The sequence below is a fragment of the Hyperolius riggenbachi genome, chromosome 7, assembly GCF_040937935.1.
Source record: "Hyperolius riggenbachi isolate aHypRig1 chromosome 7, aHypRig1.pri, whole genome shotgun sequence".
Taxonomy (NCBI): domain Eukaryota; kingdom Metazoa; phylum Chordata; class Amphibia; order Anura; family Hyperoliidae; genus Hyperolius; species Hyperolius riggenbachi.
Window position 1 is genome coordinate 2,493,601 of NC_090652.1, and position 19,242 is coordinate 2,512,842.

At 49.8% G+C, this 19,242-nt stretch overlaps 1 protein-coding gene across 3 annotated transcripts in view; it reads left to right on the forward strand.

Annotated features, from left to right (window-relative positions):
- The window catches only part of ROGDI (rogdi atypical leucine zipper), a 60,978-nt gene extending 42,279 nt beyond the window's left edge, over nt 1–18,699 (forward strand). Inside the window, exons 6-12 of one of the 3 annotated variants that reach the window (XM_068246411.1) lie at nt 1,264–1,359; nt 2,584–2,682; nt 6,993–7,053; nt 10,304–10,356; nt 12,811–12,860; nt 14,224–14,350; nt 18,243–18,699. In XM_068246411.1, the coding sequence (XP_068102512.1) occupies nt 1,264–1,359; nt 2,584–2,682; nt 6,993–7,053; nt 10,304–10,356; nt 12,811–12,860; nt 14,224–14,350; nt 18,243–18,284 (528 nt within the window). In that variant the 3' untranslated portion in view covers nt 18,285–18,699. Of the gene's footprint in view, nt 1–1,263; nt 1,360–2,583; nt 2,683–6,992; nt 7,107–10,303; nt 10,357–12,810; nt 12,861–14,223; nt 14,351–18,242 lie in introns of all 3 variants that reach the window. The other 2 variants (XM_068246410.1, XM_068246412.1) reach the window with 2 other exon arrangements.
- The last annotated feature ends 543 nt before the right edge of the window (nt 18,700–19,242 follow it).

Here is a 19,242-nt window from a genome sequence, read left to right on the forward strand (position 1 = left end):
AGAGATAGAGATAGTTAGATAGATAGATATAGATATAGATAGTTAGATAGATATAGATAGTTAGATAGTTAGATATAGATATAGATAGTTAGATAGTTAGATATAGATAGTTAGATATAGATATAGATAGTTAGATAGTTAGATATAGATATAGATAGTTAGATATAGATAGTTAGATAGATATAGATATAGATTTAGATAGTTAGATAGTTAGATATAGATAGTTAGATAGTTAGATATAGATATAGATAGTTAGATAGTTAGATATAGATATAGATAGTTAGATATAGATAGTTAGATAGATATAGATATAGATTTAGATATAGATATAGATAGTTAGATAGTTAGATATAGATATAGATAGTTAGATAGTTAGATATAGATATAGATAGTTAGATATAGATATAGATAGTTAGATATAGATATAGATAGTTAGATATAGATATAGATTTAGATATAGATATAGATAGTTAGATAGTTAGATATAGATATAGATAGTTAGATAGTTAGATATAGATATAGATAGTTAGATATAGATATAGATAGTTAGATATAGATATAGATAGTTAGATATAGATATAGATATAGATAGTTAGATATAGATATAGATAGTTAGATAGTTATAGATATAGATATAGATAGTTAGATAGTTAGATATAGATATAGATATAGATTTAGATAGTTAGATATAGATATAGATATAGATAGTTAGATATAGATATAGATAGTTAGATATAGATATAGATAGTTAGATAGTTAGATATAGATATAGATAGTTAGATATAGATATATATGTATATATATCAGTCATTAGCAATAAAACAAGGGTGACATGTACAATGTGATCGACATTCAGTCCAGATCTCTCAGCTTGTGTCAGCTGGCTGCCTCGGCAGATCAGCTAATTAGTAAACACAGGATGTAAACCCTATGTCTGCTTCCATGAAAGCAGGAAGTAGACACACTGCAGAGTTATTGCAGGATTTATATCAGCTGTAACAAGGAAATGTTTTTTCTGTAAAGGTTATTATGCTGTTTATCTTTTAGCGCAAACAGGAAATTCTGAGTTCAGTTCAGATCCACTTTAATCTGCACTGGGGGAAATATAGAAGAAATGGGGGAAATCTGCAGCAGTTGCCCTGAGTGATAATATCTAGAGTGCAAGCTTCACAGCTCAGCCCTGATTGGTTGTCTTGTCTGTTGATGAATTTGGCTCCACCTCCTTCGCCATGGTAACAGTACCCCCTCCTCTTCTGTCCACAGATCCAGGACGCCAGGAATCACGTGAACCAAGCAATCTATCTGCTGACCAACCGGGGGGAGAACTACACCTTCCAGACCGGGGCCGAGGTGCTGAAGGTGAGGCTGGGGGGGTTGTTTCCCAGGCGTCGGACCCCGCGGGGCGGCCTGTAATAATCATTTCACAGCATCCGCTCAAGAACCAATATCAGGGAAATGTAAAATACCTACATGTAAATGTTTGTCCTGTACATTGCTTATTTCTTGTGTTGCTGTCACAGTAAGAGAAAATCTGACACACCTGGTTTTGGACTAGTCCATCTCCTCATGGGGGATTCTCAGGTATTTATTTACAAAAGCGCTTACTGAAAGGCAGTTGCTTTGTCCAACTGTCAAACGCTCAAAAAAATTGAAAATCGCTGCCGTCTGCAATTTCAATTTTAGATGTGAAGAAGGCCTCATAGTGCATTTTACTCTGAAATACATACAAAATGTACATTTCTAGCAACGGGATCCTGAGAATGGGAAGGTCTTCCTCAGTCATCTAGATCTTCTGGAATTCAGCCCCGAATGTCTTCCGGTCAGGGGCTTCTGCACATGCGTAGGCCGGCCGTGCAAAATGCTCCCGGCGCCAGGGAAAAGCACGGCCGACCCACCCATGTGTAGAGGACTTTCGGGGGCGAATTCCAGATCAGCCTGGAGGGGGTTGCCCCAGATAGGTATCATTTTCTCTCTTTCCCATTCTCAGGATCCCTTTTTTAACTTTTTTTTTTTTTTTTCCCCCTTTTCTTTCCCCAAATGGTGCTTTCAGGAGAAAGTCTGGGATTTACATCAGTACAACCCCCCCCCCCCCTTAGCCTAACTCCTTAATACCCCCAGTACTCAGTGGGGCTTCTGTCCTGGATCTATAATGACCGCTCTCTCTTCAGTCCAAAGTTTTCTCTCTATTGTGGTGTTCTGAGCTTTTATTTTTATACATTTCCAGTCTTCTGGATAACAGCTTGTCAGTGAAATGACATTGCACATGTGATTGCAGTAGTGCAGGGGTGCCCACACTTTTTCGGCTTGTGAGGTACTTTAAAAATTAGCAAGTCCAAATGATCTACCAATGTACAATTTTATGGAAAATGTAGTGCGGTTGGGATCTACCATGAAGTCCTTTGTGATCTACCAGTAGATCGCGATCTACTCAATGGGCACCCCTGCAGTAGTGCATCCACTGATTGATCTTTCAGCTGCCCTTGCTGTGGTGTGATCTGACCCAGGCCAGAGAGGCATACTGTATTTGGAAGGCTTGTGTTCCCCGGGGCTGCAGATAACCTCAGGGATTTGTCTCTCTTGCAGCTGATGGACGCGGTGATGCTACAACTCACCAGAGCCAGAAACCGCCTCACCACCCCGGCTACCATGACGCTGCCGGAGGTGGCCACCAGCGGGCTGACGGTAAGTGGCTGGCCTTTCTCCCTGCAGGTGGGGATAAGCGGGGCGGATAGTCTTAGTACACTTGTCCTGAGCTTGGTCTCCTCTGCTGTTCGGTTTTATTTTTATCACCATATTTCTCGGCGTATAAGACGCATTTTCTCTCTCCCAAAAAATGTGGAGAAAAGTCACTGCGTCTTATATGCCAAATCCAGGGAGTTGCCCGACTTAAAAATGTTTGCCGATACGACCCCCCCCCCCCGCGATGTCTGAGACTCCCTGTATTGTCCCCCATGTGTCCCCTGTGGTCTCCTCCGCTCCCCCATGTATAATTATAAGCAGTGGCTGCACTGCTCACCTCATCCCTCAGCTCCAGTGGTGATCACAGACCTCTCCTCTCCCTCACTGCTCCCCTAGTGCCGGCTTCTACTGATCGTGTCATCACCAAAAGCCCTATGCGCTAGGGGAACAGTGAGGGAGAGGAGAGGTCTGTGATCACCGCTGGAGCTGGTGGATGAGGTGAGCCTTGCTGCCGCTGCTTATAATTATACATGGGGAAGCGGAGGAGACCACTGGGACAAATGAGGTACAAGGAGGATGTAATAATTGGGGGATAACATCTATGCTCCTGTAACATGGATGCTCCAGGTTTAGTTTATACATTCTTTTCCCTCTAAACCTTGGTATGTCTTAACCTGTTGCCACTCGCTCCACACTGATTGGCGTGAACGCGGCGGCAGCCCCAGGTCCACTCCACACCAACTGGCATGAAGTCCTGAGGCGGGGTTTTACAGGCGATAGCGTGCCGATGCGCACGCATCCCCGCTGGAATGAAGGAGCTCTGCTCCGTCATCGGTCTCCCAGCGGCGATCACCGCTAAGACTGTTAAACACCATATTTACTCCATACAGCACTGCGATCTAAGGCAGGGCTGTACTGGGGACAGCCATGTGACACAGCTGTCCACCTGGGCGGCAGGAAAACGATCCACTGTCATAGGCTGAAGCCTATGACAGCTGATCGTGCTGATTGGCTGGTGAGGGAAGGAAGGGATAAAAAAAAAAAAATAGGGAAATTTTATTATAATAAAAAGGAAAAAAAATCCTGGGAGTGATCATAGCCCACCAACAGAGAGTTCTGTTGGTGGGCAGAAAGAGGGGGGGGGGGAAGAATCGCTTGTATGCTGAGTCGTACGGCGCTGCAGCGGCCTTGATCGTAAAAAGTAGCCTGGTCACCGGGGGGGGGGGGGGGGGGGGGAGGTCCTCAAGTGGTTAAAGTATGGAGCCAATTGTATGGCAAAAAAAATGGTCATTTTGGGTATGTCCTTCAAATAAAATGTTTATATTTTGTAAGTCAATTGCTTGCTTCTATTTGGGAAGAGTTTTTCTTTTATAATCAATAGATATTGCCCTACCCTTCCGCAATTATTTTAGTTATTTAGGCTCTAAAAAGTGATGTATCAAATAATGAATTTGGTGTCACAGATCTTCCAGCAGATCCAAGAGATCCCCGATGTGGAAATGGATACAGATATTGTAGTGGCTAGGGCAGGGGCTTCTGGCTGTAGTGATTTACACTGATGAATCCTGTAGGCGGATGCACTGCCTGTCCTGCTGCAGCTCAGAACAAGCCACGCCCCCAGTGTCCTGCATCCCCTTCTGTGGAGCTCAGAACAAGCTACGCCCCCAGCATCCTGCATCCCGTCCTGTGGAGCTCAGAACAAGCCACGCCCCCAGCATCCTGCATCCCGTCCTGTGGAGCTCAGAACAAGCCACGCCCCCAGCATCCTGCATCCCTTCCTGCTGCAGCTCAGAATAAGCCACGCCTCCAGCATCCTGCATCCTGTCCTGTGGAGCTCAGAACAAGCCACGCCCCCAGCGTCCTACATCCCTTTCTGTGGAGCTCAGAACAAGCCACGCCCCCAGCATCCTGCATCCCGTCCTGTGGAGCTCAGAACAAACCACACCTCCAGCGTCCTACATCCCTTTCTGTGGAGCTCAGAACAAGCCACGCCCCCAGCATTTTGCACCCCTTTCTGTGGAGCTCAGAACCAGCCACGCCCCCAGCGTCCTGCATCCCGTCCTGTGGAGCTCAGAACAAACCACGCCCCCAGCGTCCTGCATCCCTTTCTGGGGAGCTCAGAATAAGCCACGCCCCCAGCATCCTGCATCCCTTTCTGTGGAGCTCAGAACAAGCCACGCCCCCAGCATCCTGCGTACCTTTCAGTGGAGCTCAGAACCAGCCACGCCCCCAGCGTCCTGCATCCCTTTCTGTGGAGCTCAGAACAAGCCACGCCCCCAGCGTCCTGCATCCCTTTCTGTGGAGCTCAGAACAAGCCACGCCCCCAGCGTCCTGCATCCCTTTCTGTGGAGCTCAGAACAAGCCACGCCCCCAGCGTCCTGCGTACCTTTCAGTGGAGCTCAGAACAAGCCACGCCCCCAGCGTCCTGCATACATTTTTGTGGAGCTCAGAACAAGCCACGCCCCCAGCGCCCTGCATACCTTTCAGTGGAGCTCAGAACAAGCCACGCCCCCAGCGTCCTGCATACATTTCTGTGGAGCTCAGAACAAGCCACGCCCCCAGCATCCTGCATCCCGTCCTGTGGAGCTCAGAACAAGCCACGCCCCCAGCGTCCTGCATCCCTTTCTGTGGAGCTCAGAATAAGCCACGCCCCCAGTGTCCTGCGTACCTTTCAGTGGAGCACAGAACAAGCCACGCCCCCAGCGTCCTGCATCCCTTTCTGTGGAGCTCAGAACAAGCCACGCCCCCAGCGTCCTGCGTACCTTTCAGTGGAGCTCAGAACAAGCCACGCCCCCAGCGTCCTGCATCCCGTCCTGTGGAGCTCAGAACAAGCCACGCCCCCCAGCATCCTGCACCCCTTTCTGTGGAGCTCAGAACAAGCCACGCCCCCAGCGTCCTGCATCCCTTCCTGTGGAGCTCAGAACAAGCCACGCCCCCAGCGTCCTGCATCCCTTTCTGTGGAGCCCAGAACAAGCCACGCCCCCAGCGTCCTGCATCCCGTCCTGTGGAGCTCAGAACAAGCCACGCCCCCAGCGTCCTGCATCCCTTTCTGTGGAGCTCAGAACAAACCACGCCCCCAGCGTCCTGCATCCCGTCCTGTGGAGCTCAGAACAAGCTACGCCCCCAGCATCCTGCACCCCTTCCTGTGGAGCTCAGAACAAGCCACGCCCCCAGCGTCCTGCATCCCTTTCTGTGGAGCTCAGAACAAGCCACGCCCCCAGCGTCCTGCATCCCTTTCTGTGGAGCTCAGAACAAGCCACGCCCCCAGCGTCCTGCATCCCTTTCTGTGGAGCTCAGAACAAGCCACGCCCCCAGCGTCCTGCATCCCGTCCTGTGGAGCTCAGAACAAGCTACGCCCCCAGCATCCTGCACCCCTTCCTGTGGAGCTCAGAACAAGCCACGCCCCCAGCATCCTGCATCCCTTTCTGTGGCCTCAGGCTGCAGGTGCACTACATAGCCGTGCGGAATAATGATGGCCAATGGGAGCAGGAGCGCTGGAGACAGCTGAAGAGTAAAGCCTTGTACACCTGTAGGGGGCGTTGGCCGGCTGAGGTAGGGACTCTATCCCAGGGGCCACAATGTAGTAAGGGCGCCGAAACAGAGGAAGTATTAAAACACTACTGTAGGGGGAGTCGGGGTGCTGGGGGGTTTGAACTTACCCAGGGCTTCTAATGTTCCCCCTCAGACATCCTGTGCCCGCGCAGCCACTCACTGATGCTCACGCCTCCGGTTGTAATGGTCCCCAGCAGATATCCTGTGCCCGCGCAGCCACTCACTGATGCTCCGGCCCCGCCTCCGGTTCACTTCTGGAATTTAAGACTTTCAGTCGCAAACCCACTGCGCCTGCGCGGCCGCGCTCTTGCTAACATCACCAGGAGTGTACTGTGCAGGCACAGACCGTACTGGGCCTGCGCAATACACTCCTGGTGACGTCAGTGGAAGCGAGGGCGCAGGCACACTGGCTTTCAGACTTTATAGTCGGAAATTCCAGAAGTGAACCGGATGGCACAGGCATCTGCGGGGGACCATTAGAAGCCCCGGGCAAGTTCAACTCCCTTTTTTTTTTTTTTTTTTTTTTCTTTCTTCCCCCCCCCCCCCTACGGTAGTCCTTTTAATCTCACCCTCCATCATTAGGACAGTCTGTCATGACGGGCTCTGTTAGTTTTAGCTTAGGTGCTCCTTTTAAGAATCAGTCCTCCTAGGGTTGGTCAGGTGCTATCATACCAACACTGTCTGAGGATCACAACTGTAGCACTTCATGCTGGCCAATAAAATGACTTTTTTTTTTCTTAATTTTTTTCTCTTTTCCTCAGAAAATGTTTACTCCGGCCCTCCCGCCTGACATCCTCCTGAATTTCTATGTGAACGTCAACAAGCTGTGTCTACTGGTCTACCAGCTCCACCCCCTGCAACCAAACTCTACCAAGGTGAGCACTGCTAGCTGTGTCTGCTGGTGTATCAGCTCCACCCCCTGCAACCAAACTCTACCAAGGTGAGGACTGCTAGCTGTGCCTGCTGGTGTATCAGCTCCACCCCCTGCAACCAAACTCTACCAAGGTGAGCACTGCTAGCTGTGTCTGCTGGTGTATCAGCTCCACCCCCTGCAACCAAACTCTACCAAGGTGAGCACTGCTAGCTGTGTCTACTGGTGTATCAGCTCCACCCCCTGCAACCAAACTCTACCAAGGTGAGCACTGCTAGCTGTGCCTGCTGGTCTACCAGCTCCACCCCCTGCAACCAAACTCTACCAAGGTGAGCACTGCTAGCTGTGTCTGCTGGTGTATCAGCTCCACCCCCTGCAACCAAACTCTACCAAGGTGAGGACTGCTAGCTGTGCCTGCTGGTGTATCAGCTCCACCCCCTGCAACCAAACTCTACCAAGGTGAGCACTGCTAGCTGTGTCTGCTGGTGTATCAGCTCCACCCCCTGCAACCAAACTCTACCAAGGTGAGCACTGCTAGCTGTGTCTACTGGTGTATCAGCTCCACCCCCTGCAACCAAACTCTACCAAGGTGAGGACTGCTAGCTGTGCCTGCTGGTGTATCGGCTCCACACCCTGCAACCAAACTCTACCAAGGTGAGCACTGCTAGCTGTGCCTGCTGGTGTATCAGCTCCACCCCCTGCAACCAAACTCTACCAAGGTGAGCACTGCTAGCTGTGTCTGCTGGTGTATCAGCTCCACCCCCTGCAACCAAACTCTACCAAGGTGAGCACTGCTAGCTGTGTCTACTGGTGTATCAGCTCCACCCCCTGCAACCAAACTCTACCAAGGTGAGGACTGCTAGCTGTGCCTGCTGGTGTATCGGCTCCACCCCCTGCAACCAAACTCTACCAAGGTGAGCACTGCTAGCTGTGTCTGCTGGTGTATCAGCTCCACCCCCTGCAACCAAACTCTACCAAGGTGAGCACTGCTAGCTGTGTCTACTGGTGTATCAGCTCCACCCCCTGCAACCAAACTCTACCAAGGTGAGCACTGCTAGCTGTGCCTGCTGGTGTATCAGCTCCACACCCTGCAACCAAACTCTACCAAGGTGAGCACTGCTAGCTGTGCCTGCTGGTGTATCAGCTCCACCCCCTGCAACTAAACTCTACCAAGGTGAGCACTGCTAGCTGTACCTGCTGGTGTATCGGCTCCACCCCCTGCAACCAAACTCTACCAAGGTGAGCACTGCTAGCTGTGCCTGCTGGTGTATCAGCTCCACACCCTGCAACCAAACTCTACCAAGGTGAGCACTGCTAGCTGTGTCTACTGGTGTATCAGCTCCACCCCCTGCAACCAAACTCTACCAAGGTGAGGACTGCTAGCTGTGCCTGCTGGTGTATCAGCTCCACCCCCTGCAACCAAACTCTACCAAGGTGAGCACTGCTAGCTGTGTCTACTGGTGTATCAGCTCCACCCCCTGCAACCAAACTCTACCAAGGTGAGCACTGCTAGCTGTGTCTACTGGTGTATCAGCTCCACACCCTGCAACCAAACTCTACCAAGGTGAGCACTGCTAGCTGTGTCTGCTGGTCTATCAGCTCCACCCCCTGCAACCAAACTCTACCAAGGTGAGCACTGCTAGCTGTGCCTGCTGGTCTACCAGCTCCACCCCCTGCAACCAAACTCTACCAAGGTGAGCACTGCTAGCTGTGTCTACTGGTGTATCAGCTCCACACCCTGCAACCAAACTCTACCAAGGTGAGCACTGCTAGCTGTGTCTGCTGGTCTATCAGCTCCACCCCCTGCAACCAAACTCTACCAAGGTGAGCACTGCTAGCTGTGCCTGCTGGTCTACCAGCTCCACCCCCTGCAACCAAACTCTACCAAGGTGAGCACTGCTAGCTGTGTCTACTGGTGTATCAGCTCCACACCCTGCTACCAAACTCTACCAAGGTGAGCCCTGCTAGTTGTGCCTGCTGGTGTATCGGCTCCACCCCCTGCAACCAAACTCTACCAAGGTGAGCACTGCTAGCTGTGCCTGCTGGTGTATCAGCTCCACACCCTGCAACCAAACTCTACCAAGGTGAGGACTGCTAGCTGTGTCTACTGGTGTATCAGCTCCACCCCCTGCAACCAAACTCTACCAAGGTGAGGACTGCTAGCTGTGCCTGCTGGTGTATCGGCTCCACCCCCTGCAACCAAACTCTACCAAGGTGAGCACTGCTAGCTGTGTCTGCTGGTGTATCAGCTCCACCCCCTGCAACCAAACTCTACCAAGGGGAGCACTGCTAGCTGTGCCTGCTGGTGTACCAGCTCCACCCCCTGCAACCAAACTCTACCAAGGTGAGCACTGCTAGCTGTGCCTGCTGGTCTATCCGCTCCACCCCCTGCAACCAAACTCTACCAAGGTGAGCACTGCTAGCTGTGCCTGCTGGTCTATCAGCTCCATACCCTGCAACCAAACTCTACCAAGGTGAGCACTGCTAGCTGTGCCTGCTGGTGTATCGGCTCCACCCCCTGCAACCAAACTCTACCAAGGTGAGCACTGCTAGCTGTGCCTGCTGGTGTATCGGCTCCACCCCCTGCAACCAAACTCTACCAAGGTGAGCACTGCTAGCTGTGTCTACTGGTGTATCAGCTCCACACCCTGCAACCAAACTCTACCAAGGTGAGCACTGCTAGCTGTGTCTACTGGTGTATCAGCTCCACCCCCTGCAACCAAACTCTACCAAGGTGAGCACTGCTAGCTGTGCCTGCTGGTCTACCAGCTCCACCCCCTGCAACCAAACTCTACCAAGGTGAGCACTGCTAGCTGTGCCTGCTGGTGAATCAGCTCCACACCCTGCAACCAAACTCTACCAAGGTGAGGACTGCTAGCTGTGTCTACTGGTGTATCAGCTCCACACCCTGCAACCAAACTCTACCAAGGTGAGCACTGCTAGCTGTGTCTACTGGTGTATCAGCTCCACACCCTGCAACCAAACTCTACCAAGGTGAGCACTGCTAGCTGTACCTGCTGGTGTATCAGCTCCACCCCCTGAAACCAAACTCTACCAAGGTGAGCACTGCTAGCTGTGCCTGCTGGTCTACCAGCTCCACCCCCTGCAACCAAACTCTACCGAGGTGAGCACTGCTAGCTGTACCTGCTGGTCTACCAGCTCCACCCCCTGCAACGAAACTCTACCAAGGTGAGCACTGCTAGCTGTGTCTGCTGGTGTATCAGCTCCACACCCTGCAACCAAACTCTACCAAGGTGAGCACTGCTAGCTGTGTCTGCTGGTCTATCAGCTCCACCCCCTGCAACCAAACTCTACCAAGGTGAGCACTGCTAGCTGTGCCTGCTGGTCTACCAGCTCCACACCCTGCAACCAAACTCTACCAAGGTGAGCACTGCTAGCTGTGCCTGCTGGTCTACCAGCTCCACCCCCCGCAACCAAACTCTACCAAGGTGAGCACTGCTAGCTGTACCTGCTGGTGTATCAGCTCCACCCCCTGCAACCAAACTCTACCAAGGTGAGCACTGCTAGCTGTACCTGCTGGTGTATCAGCTCCACACCCTGCAACCAAACTCTACCAAGGTGAGCACTGCTAGCTGTGTCTACTGGTGTATCAGCTCCACCCCTGCAACCAAACTCTACCAAGGTGAGCACTGCTAGCTGTGTCTACTGGTGTATCAGCTCCACCCCTGCAACCAAACTCTACCAAGGTGAGCACTGCTAGCTGTGCCTGCTGGTGTATCAGCTCCACCCCCTGCAACCAAACTCTACTAAGGTGAGCATTGCTAGCTGTGCCTGCTGGTGTATCGGCTCCACCCCCTGCAACCAAACTCTACCAAGGTGAGCACTGCTAGCTGTGCCTGCTGGTGTATCAGCTCCACCACCTGCTACCAAACTCTACCAAGGTGAGCACTGCTAGCTGTACCTGCTGGTGTATCAGCTCCACCCCCTGCAACCAAACTCTACCAAGGTGAGCACTGCTAGCTGTGCCTGCTGGTCTACCAGCTCCACCCCCTGCAACCAAACTCTACCAAGGTGAGCACTGCTAGCTGTGCCTGCTGGTGTACCAGCTCCACCCCCTGCAACCAAACTCTACCAAGGTGAGCACTGCTAGCTGTGCCTGCTGGTCTACCAGCTCCACCCCCTGCAACCAAACTCTACCAAGGTGAGCACTGCTAGCTGTGCCTGCTGGTGTACCAGCTCCACCCCCTGCAACCAAACTCTACCAAGGTGAGCACTGCTAGCTGTACCTGCTGGTGTATTGCTAGCTGTAGTGATGATGCCGCCTATTGGCAGAGAAAGTAATGGAGCTGGTTAGTGAGATAGTAATTTATTTCATGCAAATTCAAAACCATCAGCCATTTGGTTCTATTCCCGGCTGTATAAGTTGCTGTGACACCATCTCTCTAATCCTGTTCCCTTTGGGTGCAGCTGTAATTCCAGCTCCGGCCACTGGGAGGCCCCGGAATACCTTCCTCTGTGCACAGTGATAATGTGGAATGCTGAAATGTAATTGAAATCTGTGCAGTGTGTGGGCAGGTAGTAGATAATCTGATCAGATTCAGTCAGAGAGACCTCTGTAGGATGACGATCTGCCAGTGTATGGGCGCCTTTACCATATCTGCAGAGAATAAAGGTAGCTGGAGATCCACCTGGATTTGCGATTTTAGCTTAATGTATTGCATGGTGTCATAGCCACAGAACAGCGCCCTTTTGGTGTTCCTAGTGCTGCTTGGTGACTCCCTGGTTTGTGGAATGGTTGTGTGTGGTTTGAGCAGTGAAGCTCTCGGGCCTGTACACACTGCTGGGCTTGCGCTGCGTTTTTAAAATTGTATGTTTTTTTTTTTTTTTTATCTCAAAGCCTTTATAAAAACAGAAAAACGCATTGCAGCACTGTGTACAGGTCCTCACAATTTTTGTGATTTTCAAAAGGCCTTGATAATTAAAACAATGCAAGCGCAGCAGTGTGTACAGGGCCTTATCGTATCGTTCGGTATCTGTCCAAGGAACCTCAGATATAGAAAACATTGACTGACTGAGTGGAGCTCCATATAAACATCCTTCCAGGCAGCTACACACTCAGGAAAAGATACAATGTTTCCATCCCTTCAATGTATACATCGTTTCATCACTTATCTGAGATGCTGAAGGAATTGAAACATTGTATACACTTGCTGCTGCTGAAGGGAATGAAATGTACAACTTCCTGGACAGCATAATACACAAGTACCCAACCTCCTAAGCTGCAGTGTTGTTATCTGATCAGTATAGTGTTTTTTTTGTTTTTTTTTTTATAATCTGCCCTTTCCTTGAATGTAATAGGCAGTTCTTACCACTTCCTGCAGCTTCCATCACATATATGTAAAATAGCCACCCGGCCTCCCTGCCAATAACTAACCCCTTATGGACCCCCCGCACCTTTCCTGCCAATCTCCAACCCTAACGACCTCCAACCACACACACCCACTACCCAGCTCCCCTGCCGATACCTGCCCCTAATCAACCCCCTTCCTCCACCACCACCTCCTTTCTGGCAATGCCCAACCCCTAATGCACCCACTACCCCCACGCCTTTCCTGCCAATGCCCAACCCTAATGACCCCCACCACCGATGTCCAACCCCCTGCCAATTCCTAACCCCTAATCCTCCCCCCCCCTCTCCCAATGTTCAGTGTTATCATGTCAAATAATCGCTCTTTGTTTTCCTCTAGAACTTCCGTCCAGCAGGCAGCTCCGTCCTGCACAATCCTGGCGCCATGTTGTAAGTAATCTCCTGTGATGGGGAGGATAGATATGATGTATACTGGCTGGTGGAGGGAAGACTCTGTCCACACCTGCACAACAGCAGGAGGGAGGAGGGGTGTACTTGTACTGCAGAAGGGGGAGGGGCCATGTGAGACGACCTGTACCAGTACTATGGAAGTGTATGGGGGAGGGGCCCTGTGAGATGACATGTGCCTGTACTACAGAAGACTACAGGGGAGGGGCCCTGTGAGATGACGTGTAGTTGTACGCCAGAAGAATATAGGGGAGGGGCATTTCCTGAGGGAGGGGCCCTGTGAAGCGACATGTGCCTGTACTACAGAAGTGTATGGGGGGAGGGGCTATATGAGTATGTCGGCGCTATATAAATACTAAATAATAATAATAATAATAATAATACAAAATCATGTCTGAGATTGTAGACAAAGCACACCTGAAGTGAGCTGAATATGGAGCCTGCCATATTTATTTCCTTTTAAACCATGCAGATTCCCTGGCTGTCCTGCTGATCCTGTCTCTCTAATACGTTTAGCCATAGCCCCTGAACAAGCATGCAGCAGATCAGGTGACTGAAGTGTGACTGGTTTAGCTGCATGCTGGTTTCAGGTGTGTGATTCAGACACTACTGCAGCCAAAGAGATTAGCAGGACTGCCAGGCAACTGGTATTGCGTTACAGGAAATAAACATGGCAGTCTCCGCACCCCTCTCATGGCCTCTTTTCCACGGACAGTTGATAGGCAGTGAAATGCCTCTCACCTGCTCGCTGCTGCCTGGTAACGGCTCGCTGAGGACACAGCTCAACTGTCCGTGGAAAAGAGGCCTAAGGAAGCCTGAATGAAAGGGATAACATGGAAGGCGTACTGGCTGATTCCCTGGCTGTTATGTTTATCCTGTACCTCTAATCATACAGTAAGTGTACGAATCACCTGCTGCTCTCCCTGCTGCCAAATTCACATGACAGCCAGGGAACTGGCATTGTTAAAGTGTGAGACTTTGAATAATTAAAAAATGTATACATACCTGGGGCTTCCTCCAGCCCCCTTCAGGGTGATTGGACCTTTGCCGTCCTCCTCCACCCCCTGGATCCTCCGCTAGGCGACCTGGTAATTCCACCAGTCAGCGCAGTCTTGCCACGTGCCGCACCCCCCCCCCCCTATCCTGCTCCTGGCAATGGGGGTACGCCCCAATTTGTGGAGTTATGGGGCATCTAACGGAGGATCCAGGCAGCGGAGGACAGTGAGGGACCGATGAGGCTGGAGGAAGCCACAGGCTCTCCTGTAATAGCCTCTTGTGATTAGACGGGTAATGATTGTATGTATATGGCTGGGTCTGATACGGCTGTTGTCTTTGTATTCCGCAGCGAGCTGAGTAATCAGCGGTTTGAAGTCAGCCATGTACATAAGGTGGAATGCGTGGTCCCGTGGCTCAATGACGCTCTGGTCTTCTTCACCGTCTCCCTGCAACTCTGCCAGCAGCTGAAGGACAAGGTAACCCTCCGCCGTACACCGCCCATTCTATCCGCCGCTGCACACCGCCCATTCTACCGGCCGCTGCGCACCGCCAATTCTATCCGCCGCTGCACACCGCCCATTCTATCCACCGCTGCTCCGCTTTATACGATCAACGCTGAAAACTTGTATGAATTAGGGAAATATAAATAATCCGCTATGGATATGTCATTTATACCCTATCTGAATACACGGGGTGCCTATCGCAATCCAAGGTGCAATATTATGGGCTGAATAATCCTACATTTACTGTAGAAAGATAATATAATCTCTTATTCACCCTGTTTTAAAAAAATAGACACATGTTTGTGATTTCATGGGGGCTGCCATCTTTTTGGTTGAAAGGAGGTGACAGGGAGCATGAGACACAGTTCCAACTGTCCTGTGTGCTGATCACCCATCCCAGCTGTGAATGCTAGGCAACGAGAACATCATCATCAGGAATCCCATCATGCTTTGCACAGTATCAGGGGAAAAATGCCCGGGCAGTTATCTTTGATGGGGCGGAGGTTAGCTTATGTGAAGCCAGAAATGAGGCTTTGGTAAGAAAAACAAAGTTCTGATGCTGTGAAACTGTTAAAGAAACGCCAGGCCTTTTCAGTGCTGCTGATTAGATTGAGAGGATAATTTGTTCACCTAGAGGGGGCGACATACATAGGCTCTTGCTGAAACGAGAGGGATCCTGGATATGGAAGCTGGGCACACGGCGGGTTTAAACTCAAGACTAGATATCAGATTAACTTATGATGCTAGGACTTCACCCCCAAATTCCTGTTGTTCCACCTCCTCCCTTTCCTATCATGCCCCCTCCCCCTCCCTCATTTTCTTCCTTGTCTGTGTCTCTTACTCTGCGTAATATATCTATCCTATCTATCTATCTAAATATACATTTTCAGATGCAGTCTACTTCATACATAATGATGTCCGCATTCTGTATTTGCACAGGATGCTTTTTGATCTTCTGTAATTAGATACTTGATGTTTTTGATCTTGTCACTAGAAGACTTTTTAAAACCTATTTTGTACACTTGGCATAGCCATTTTAAATGTGTTTTGTACTGTCACTTTAAGAAAAGCAGTAACGCCCATTTTTGGGCGGGCAATTGACAATCTGTAAAGGTAACATTTCAATCCTTAAAATAACTCCAGAATTCTAAAGTTAGACAGGCTGTTAATTAACTGCGTGTGAAAATAACTACAGGAGAGGTAACGTAAGGAATGGAGAGATAAGATAACTCTCTCACTGTGTGGAGGTAAGTTTTCTCTCGCCTTATTATCTCCAGCGTAATCTTAGTGAATTGAGGCCAATGCAACAGTAAAAACTCAAAAACTAGATTTAAATCTGTGGGATATCTAAAGTCATTTTAGGAGAAGGAGGATAGATACAATTGTTTTTCTCATCAGTTTATTTTCACCTCGGATGTCCTGAACGGTCACTAGTTTTGAGCCTCGAGACGTTCGGCTAGATCAGCCATTCTGTAGGCGGGGTCACTCCCGCTGTTATGTTACATACATGTTACGTGACTGGCCACTCCCCCACAGTGAAGGGGGGCGGGGGGAGTGGATCTTCCATATCACATATATTATAATTGTGTATTTAGCTCTCTGTCTGCAATTCCACTAACAGGTGTCCATTACCGCACCAATATTTTCCTCAGATGCAATCATTCCATCAGATTTTTACAATCCAATTGTTCAGAAAACTACACAGTACATGGATGAAACCTACAGGAAGCTATTCTATGGTCGGTCGGAACACAGAATTTTGTTGATTGACGTGTTGGGTTTTACGATCGTATCTGAAGTGTCCTAATCTGCACATTTATGGGAACAATCGATAACTACATGCCGATGACTTCCAATCCCACAGATCTGATGGCATGATCACATCTGAGGAAAATATTGTACTGAAATGAGGGATATGAAAGCTGCCATATTATTAAACCATGCAGATTGCATGGCTGTCCTACTGATCCTCTGCCTCCAATACATTTAGCCATAGCCCCTGAACAAGCATGCAGCAGATCAGGTGACTGAAGTCTGACTGGATTAGCTGCATGCTTGTCTCTGGGATGTGATTCAGACACTACTGCAGCCAGAGAGACCAGCAGGGCTGCCAGGCAACTGGTATTGTTTAAAGTGTAACTGTTGGGCATAAAATCAAAAATCACTTCTTTATTTTTATCTGGTAAACTAGTAATAAGGATGCTAACCAGGCAATCCAAAAGTTACACATCACTATTACTTTTCTTGCTGATGAATAATCATTACCCAGTTTACATGACTCTTATGTGGTACATTGCCACAAAGGGGAAGTTGCAGGGCATGCTGGGTTGTCCTTTTTTGCTTCTCTACTTCCCCTCAGATGTAACTAATGCAGCCTGATTGGCTGAAGCCTCTTTCCCTCCTGTTTTCCCCTCCCACACCTCTGTTCCTCTCTGATTGGCCAATACTTCTCATGCCGAGACAATGCACTTTCTATAGTGGAGGGCGGGCAATGCATACACAATCAGGCAGAGGAGACTTAGGGCAGATATTACATCACGACTGGCTTTAACCTCCCTGCCGGTCTAATTCCCCCGGCAAGGAGGCAGCGCAGCACTTTTTTTTTTTTTTTTAAATCCTGTAGCAAGCCGAGGGCTCGCTACATGATAGCCGCTGAGCAGCGGCAGCTCTTCAGCCACTCCGATTGCTTCCGGCGATCGTAGTAAACAGGAAATCCCGTTCAGAACGGGATTTCCTGCTGGGGTTCCTAGGTCGCCATGGCGACGGGGCGGGATGACGTCACCGACGTCATTGACTTCGGGACGTCATAGGGAATCCCGGGCCACCCCTCAGCGCTGCCTGGCCCTGATTGGCCAGGCTGCGCAAGGGGTCTGGAGGCGGATCGGCGGCGAGCGGTGGCGATCGGAAGTTATAAGCAGCTAGCAAAGTGCTAGCTGCTTGTAACAAAAAAAAATTATGCAAATCGGCCCAGCGGGACCTGAGAAATCCTCCTGCGCAGGTTACCCCGAAACTGAGTTTGGGATAACCGGCAAGGAGGTTAAAATAGCCACAGTAAATATGGAAACTGTCTAGAATAGGATTCTCTACTCTTCCTTTATAAGATTCACAGGAATCATTACGTGGATAGCACAATACATCTGTTATGTAAGTAGATAAATACTTGCTCTACTTACATATTTGTTTTTTTTTCCTGAGATAGTATGGCTGACAGGTCCTCTTTAACAGGAAATAAATATGGCAGCCTCCATATCCATCTCACCTTAAGTGGGCTTTAACTCAGGCTAGCCAGTGGGTGCTCATTGCAGAGTATAGCACGTAGCAGGCTTCATTCACCTCCCGGGGGGTCCAGATCCTGGTAGCCATTCTCCTTCCTGTCCTCTGAGGCTCTGAATCACTCTTATAGCGGATCAGTTCATTTCGACGCGCGGCTCTGAGAGCCGAGCACTGAAACTGGGTGCCATCATAGCAGCAATGCTATGATGGGCCCCCCGCCAGACCCTGAATTACATCTCCCCCCCTGAGTTGCGACAACTCAGAGGGGGATAGTATTTAACGCCGCCTCGGAGTTTAGTGGCGGCGGGGAGAGCAGTCATTCAGCTCTCCCCGCACCGATATAATATGCACCCCTCTTATAGGGTTACAGCGCCACCTGGAGGACAGAGGGAGAATTGCAGGTGAGTGCATGCTAGGGCTGCAGGCATTCTGGCAGCATGATTTTTTTCCCCTGATTTTAGAGAAACTTGCTGAAGAGACCCTAATATGGAGGTTACAGCCTCCAGTGGCTTCTACAGATAGAAGTGTAATGATTACTGTGCCGTCTGTAGCTCCGCCTCTCTCACGTTTTGTCTCCTCTCTGTGCCTCCAGGTCTCCATATTCTCCAGTTATTGGAACTTCCGTCCCTCCTAATCCTCCTGGGGAGACTGGATGAGCAGCGTGGCTGAGTCTGCAGGGGGCTGTGGGGGTCTCCCGGATGTTGCTCTGTCTATACCTCCAACAGGTTCTCCCATTCGCTGATGTCTGCCCCTCCCCCTGGAGACTGTATACCCCACATTCTGGAGAGGAAGGACCGCCTCCAGGACTTCCTGTATGACCACTGGATTCACACGCCTGTCTGTGTATATATGTTATTTATTATTCTGCACATTTCATGATGTTTAAGAAGGGATCGGGCTGAAGTTACTGACATTCTGGAGAATACCCGACGTGATCAGGAAATGTCGTGTTATTACGCATTGTCTGCTGTTAGGTGCCAGAAACGTCTAGCCGCTGTCTGGGTCATATTGGGACATATTGGGACATATATTAAAAAGAACACTAAACACATGCTCAATGACTTCCCCTGCAGTGATGGTGATTGCTTCGGCTGATAGTCTTCTGATTGATCGGCAGATATGTCTACCAGCGAGGTGGGTGTGTGTGCGCTGGACCTACCGATACTCCACCAAGACTCACACCAATCTGATTGCTCCAATCATGAAATGTATATTTCAAATGTCCTTGTCAGCCCAGGAATAGAGGGAGGTGAGAGCTGCAGGAGTCCTCCTCCCATAGGTGCCCATTAACATTCCAATTTCCCAAACGATCAACCATTGGAAATGATCATTCAGTCCCACCAACAGGAGAAAATGACTAAACCAATCGTTCTGAAATTCGGATGGATGGAATGATCGCTCGCCTCGGTCAGTCGCCATGAATGACACATAACAACACTTCTCGCTTCCTCACCTCCTCGCCAGTGTTTCGGTACACGGGATTTATAATAAGGACTCGTTCGCACTATGAGCAGTTTAGATTTTTTATTTTTTATAAGCATCAGCGATTTTAGAAATGGCTCTAAAAGCGATTGCGCAATGTTTTCCTATGA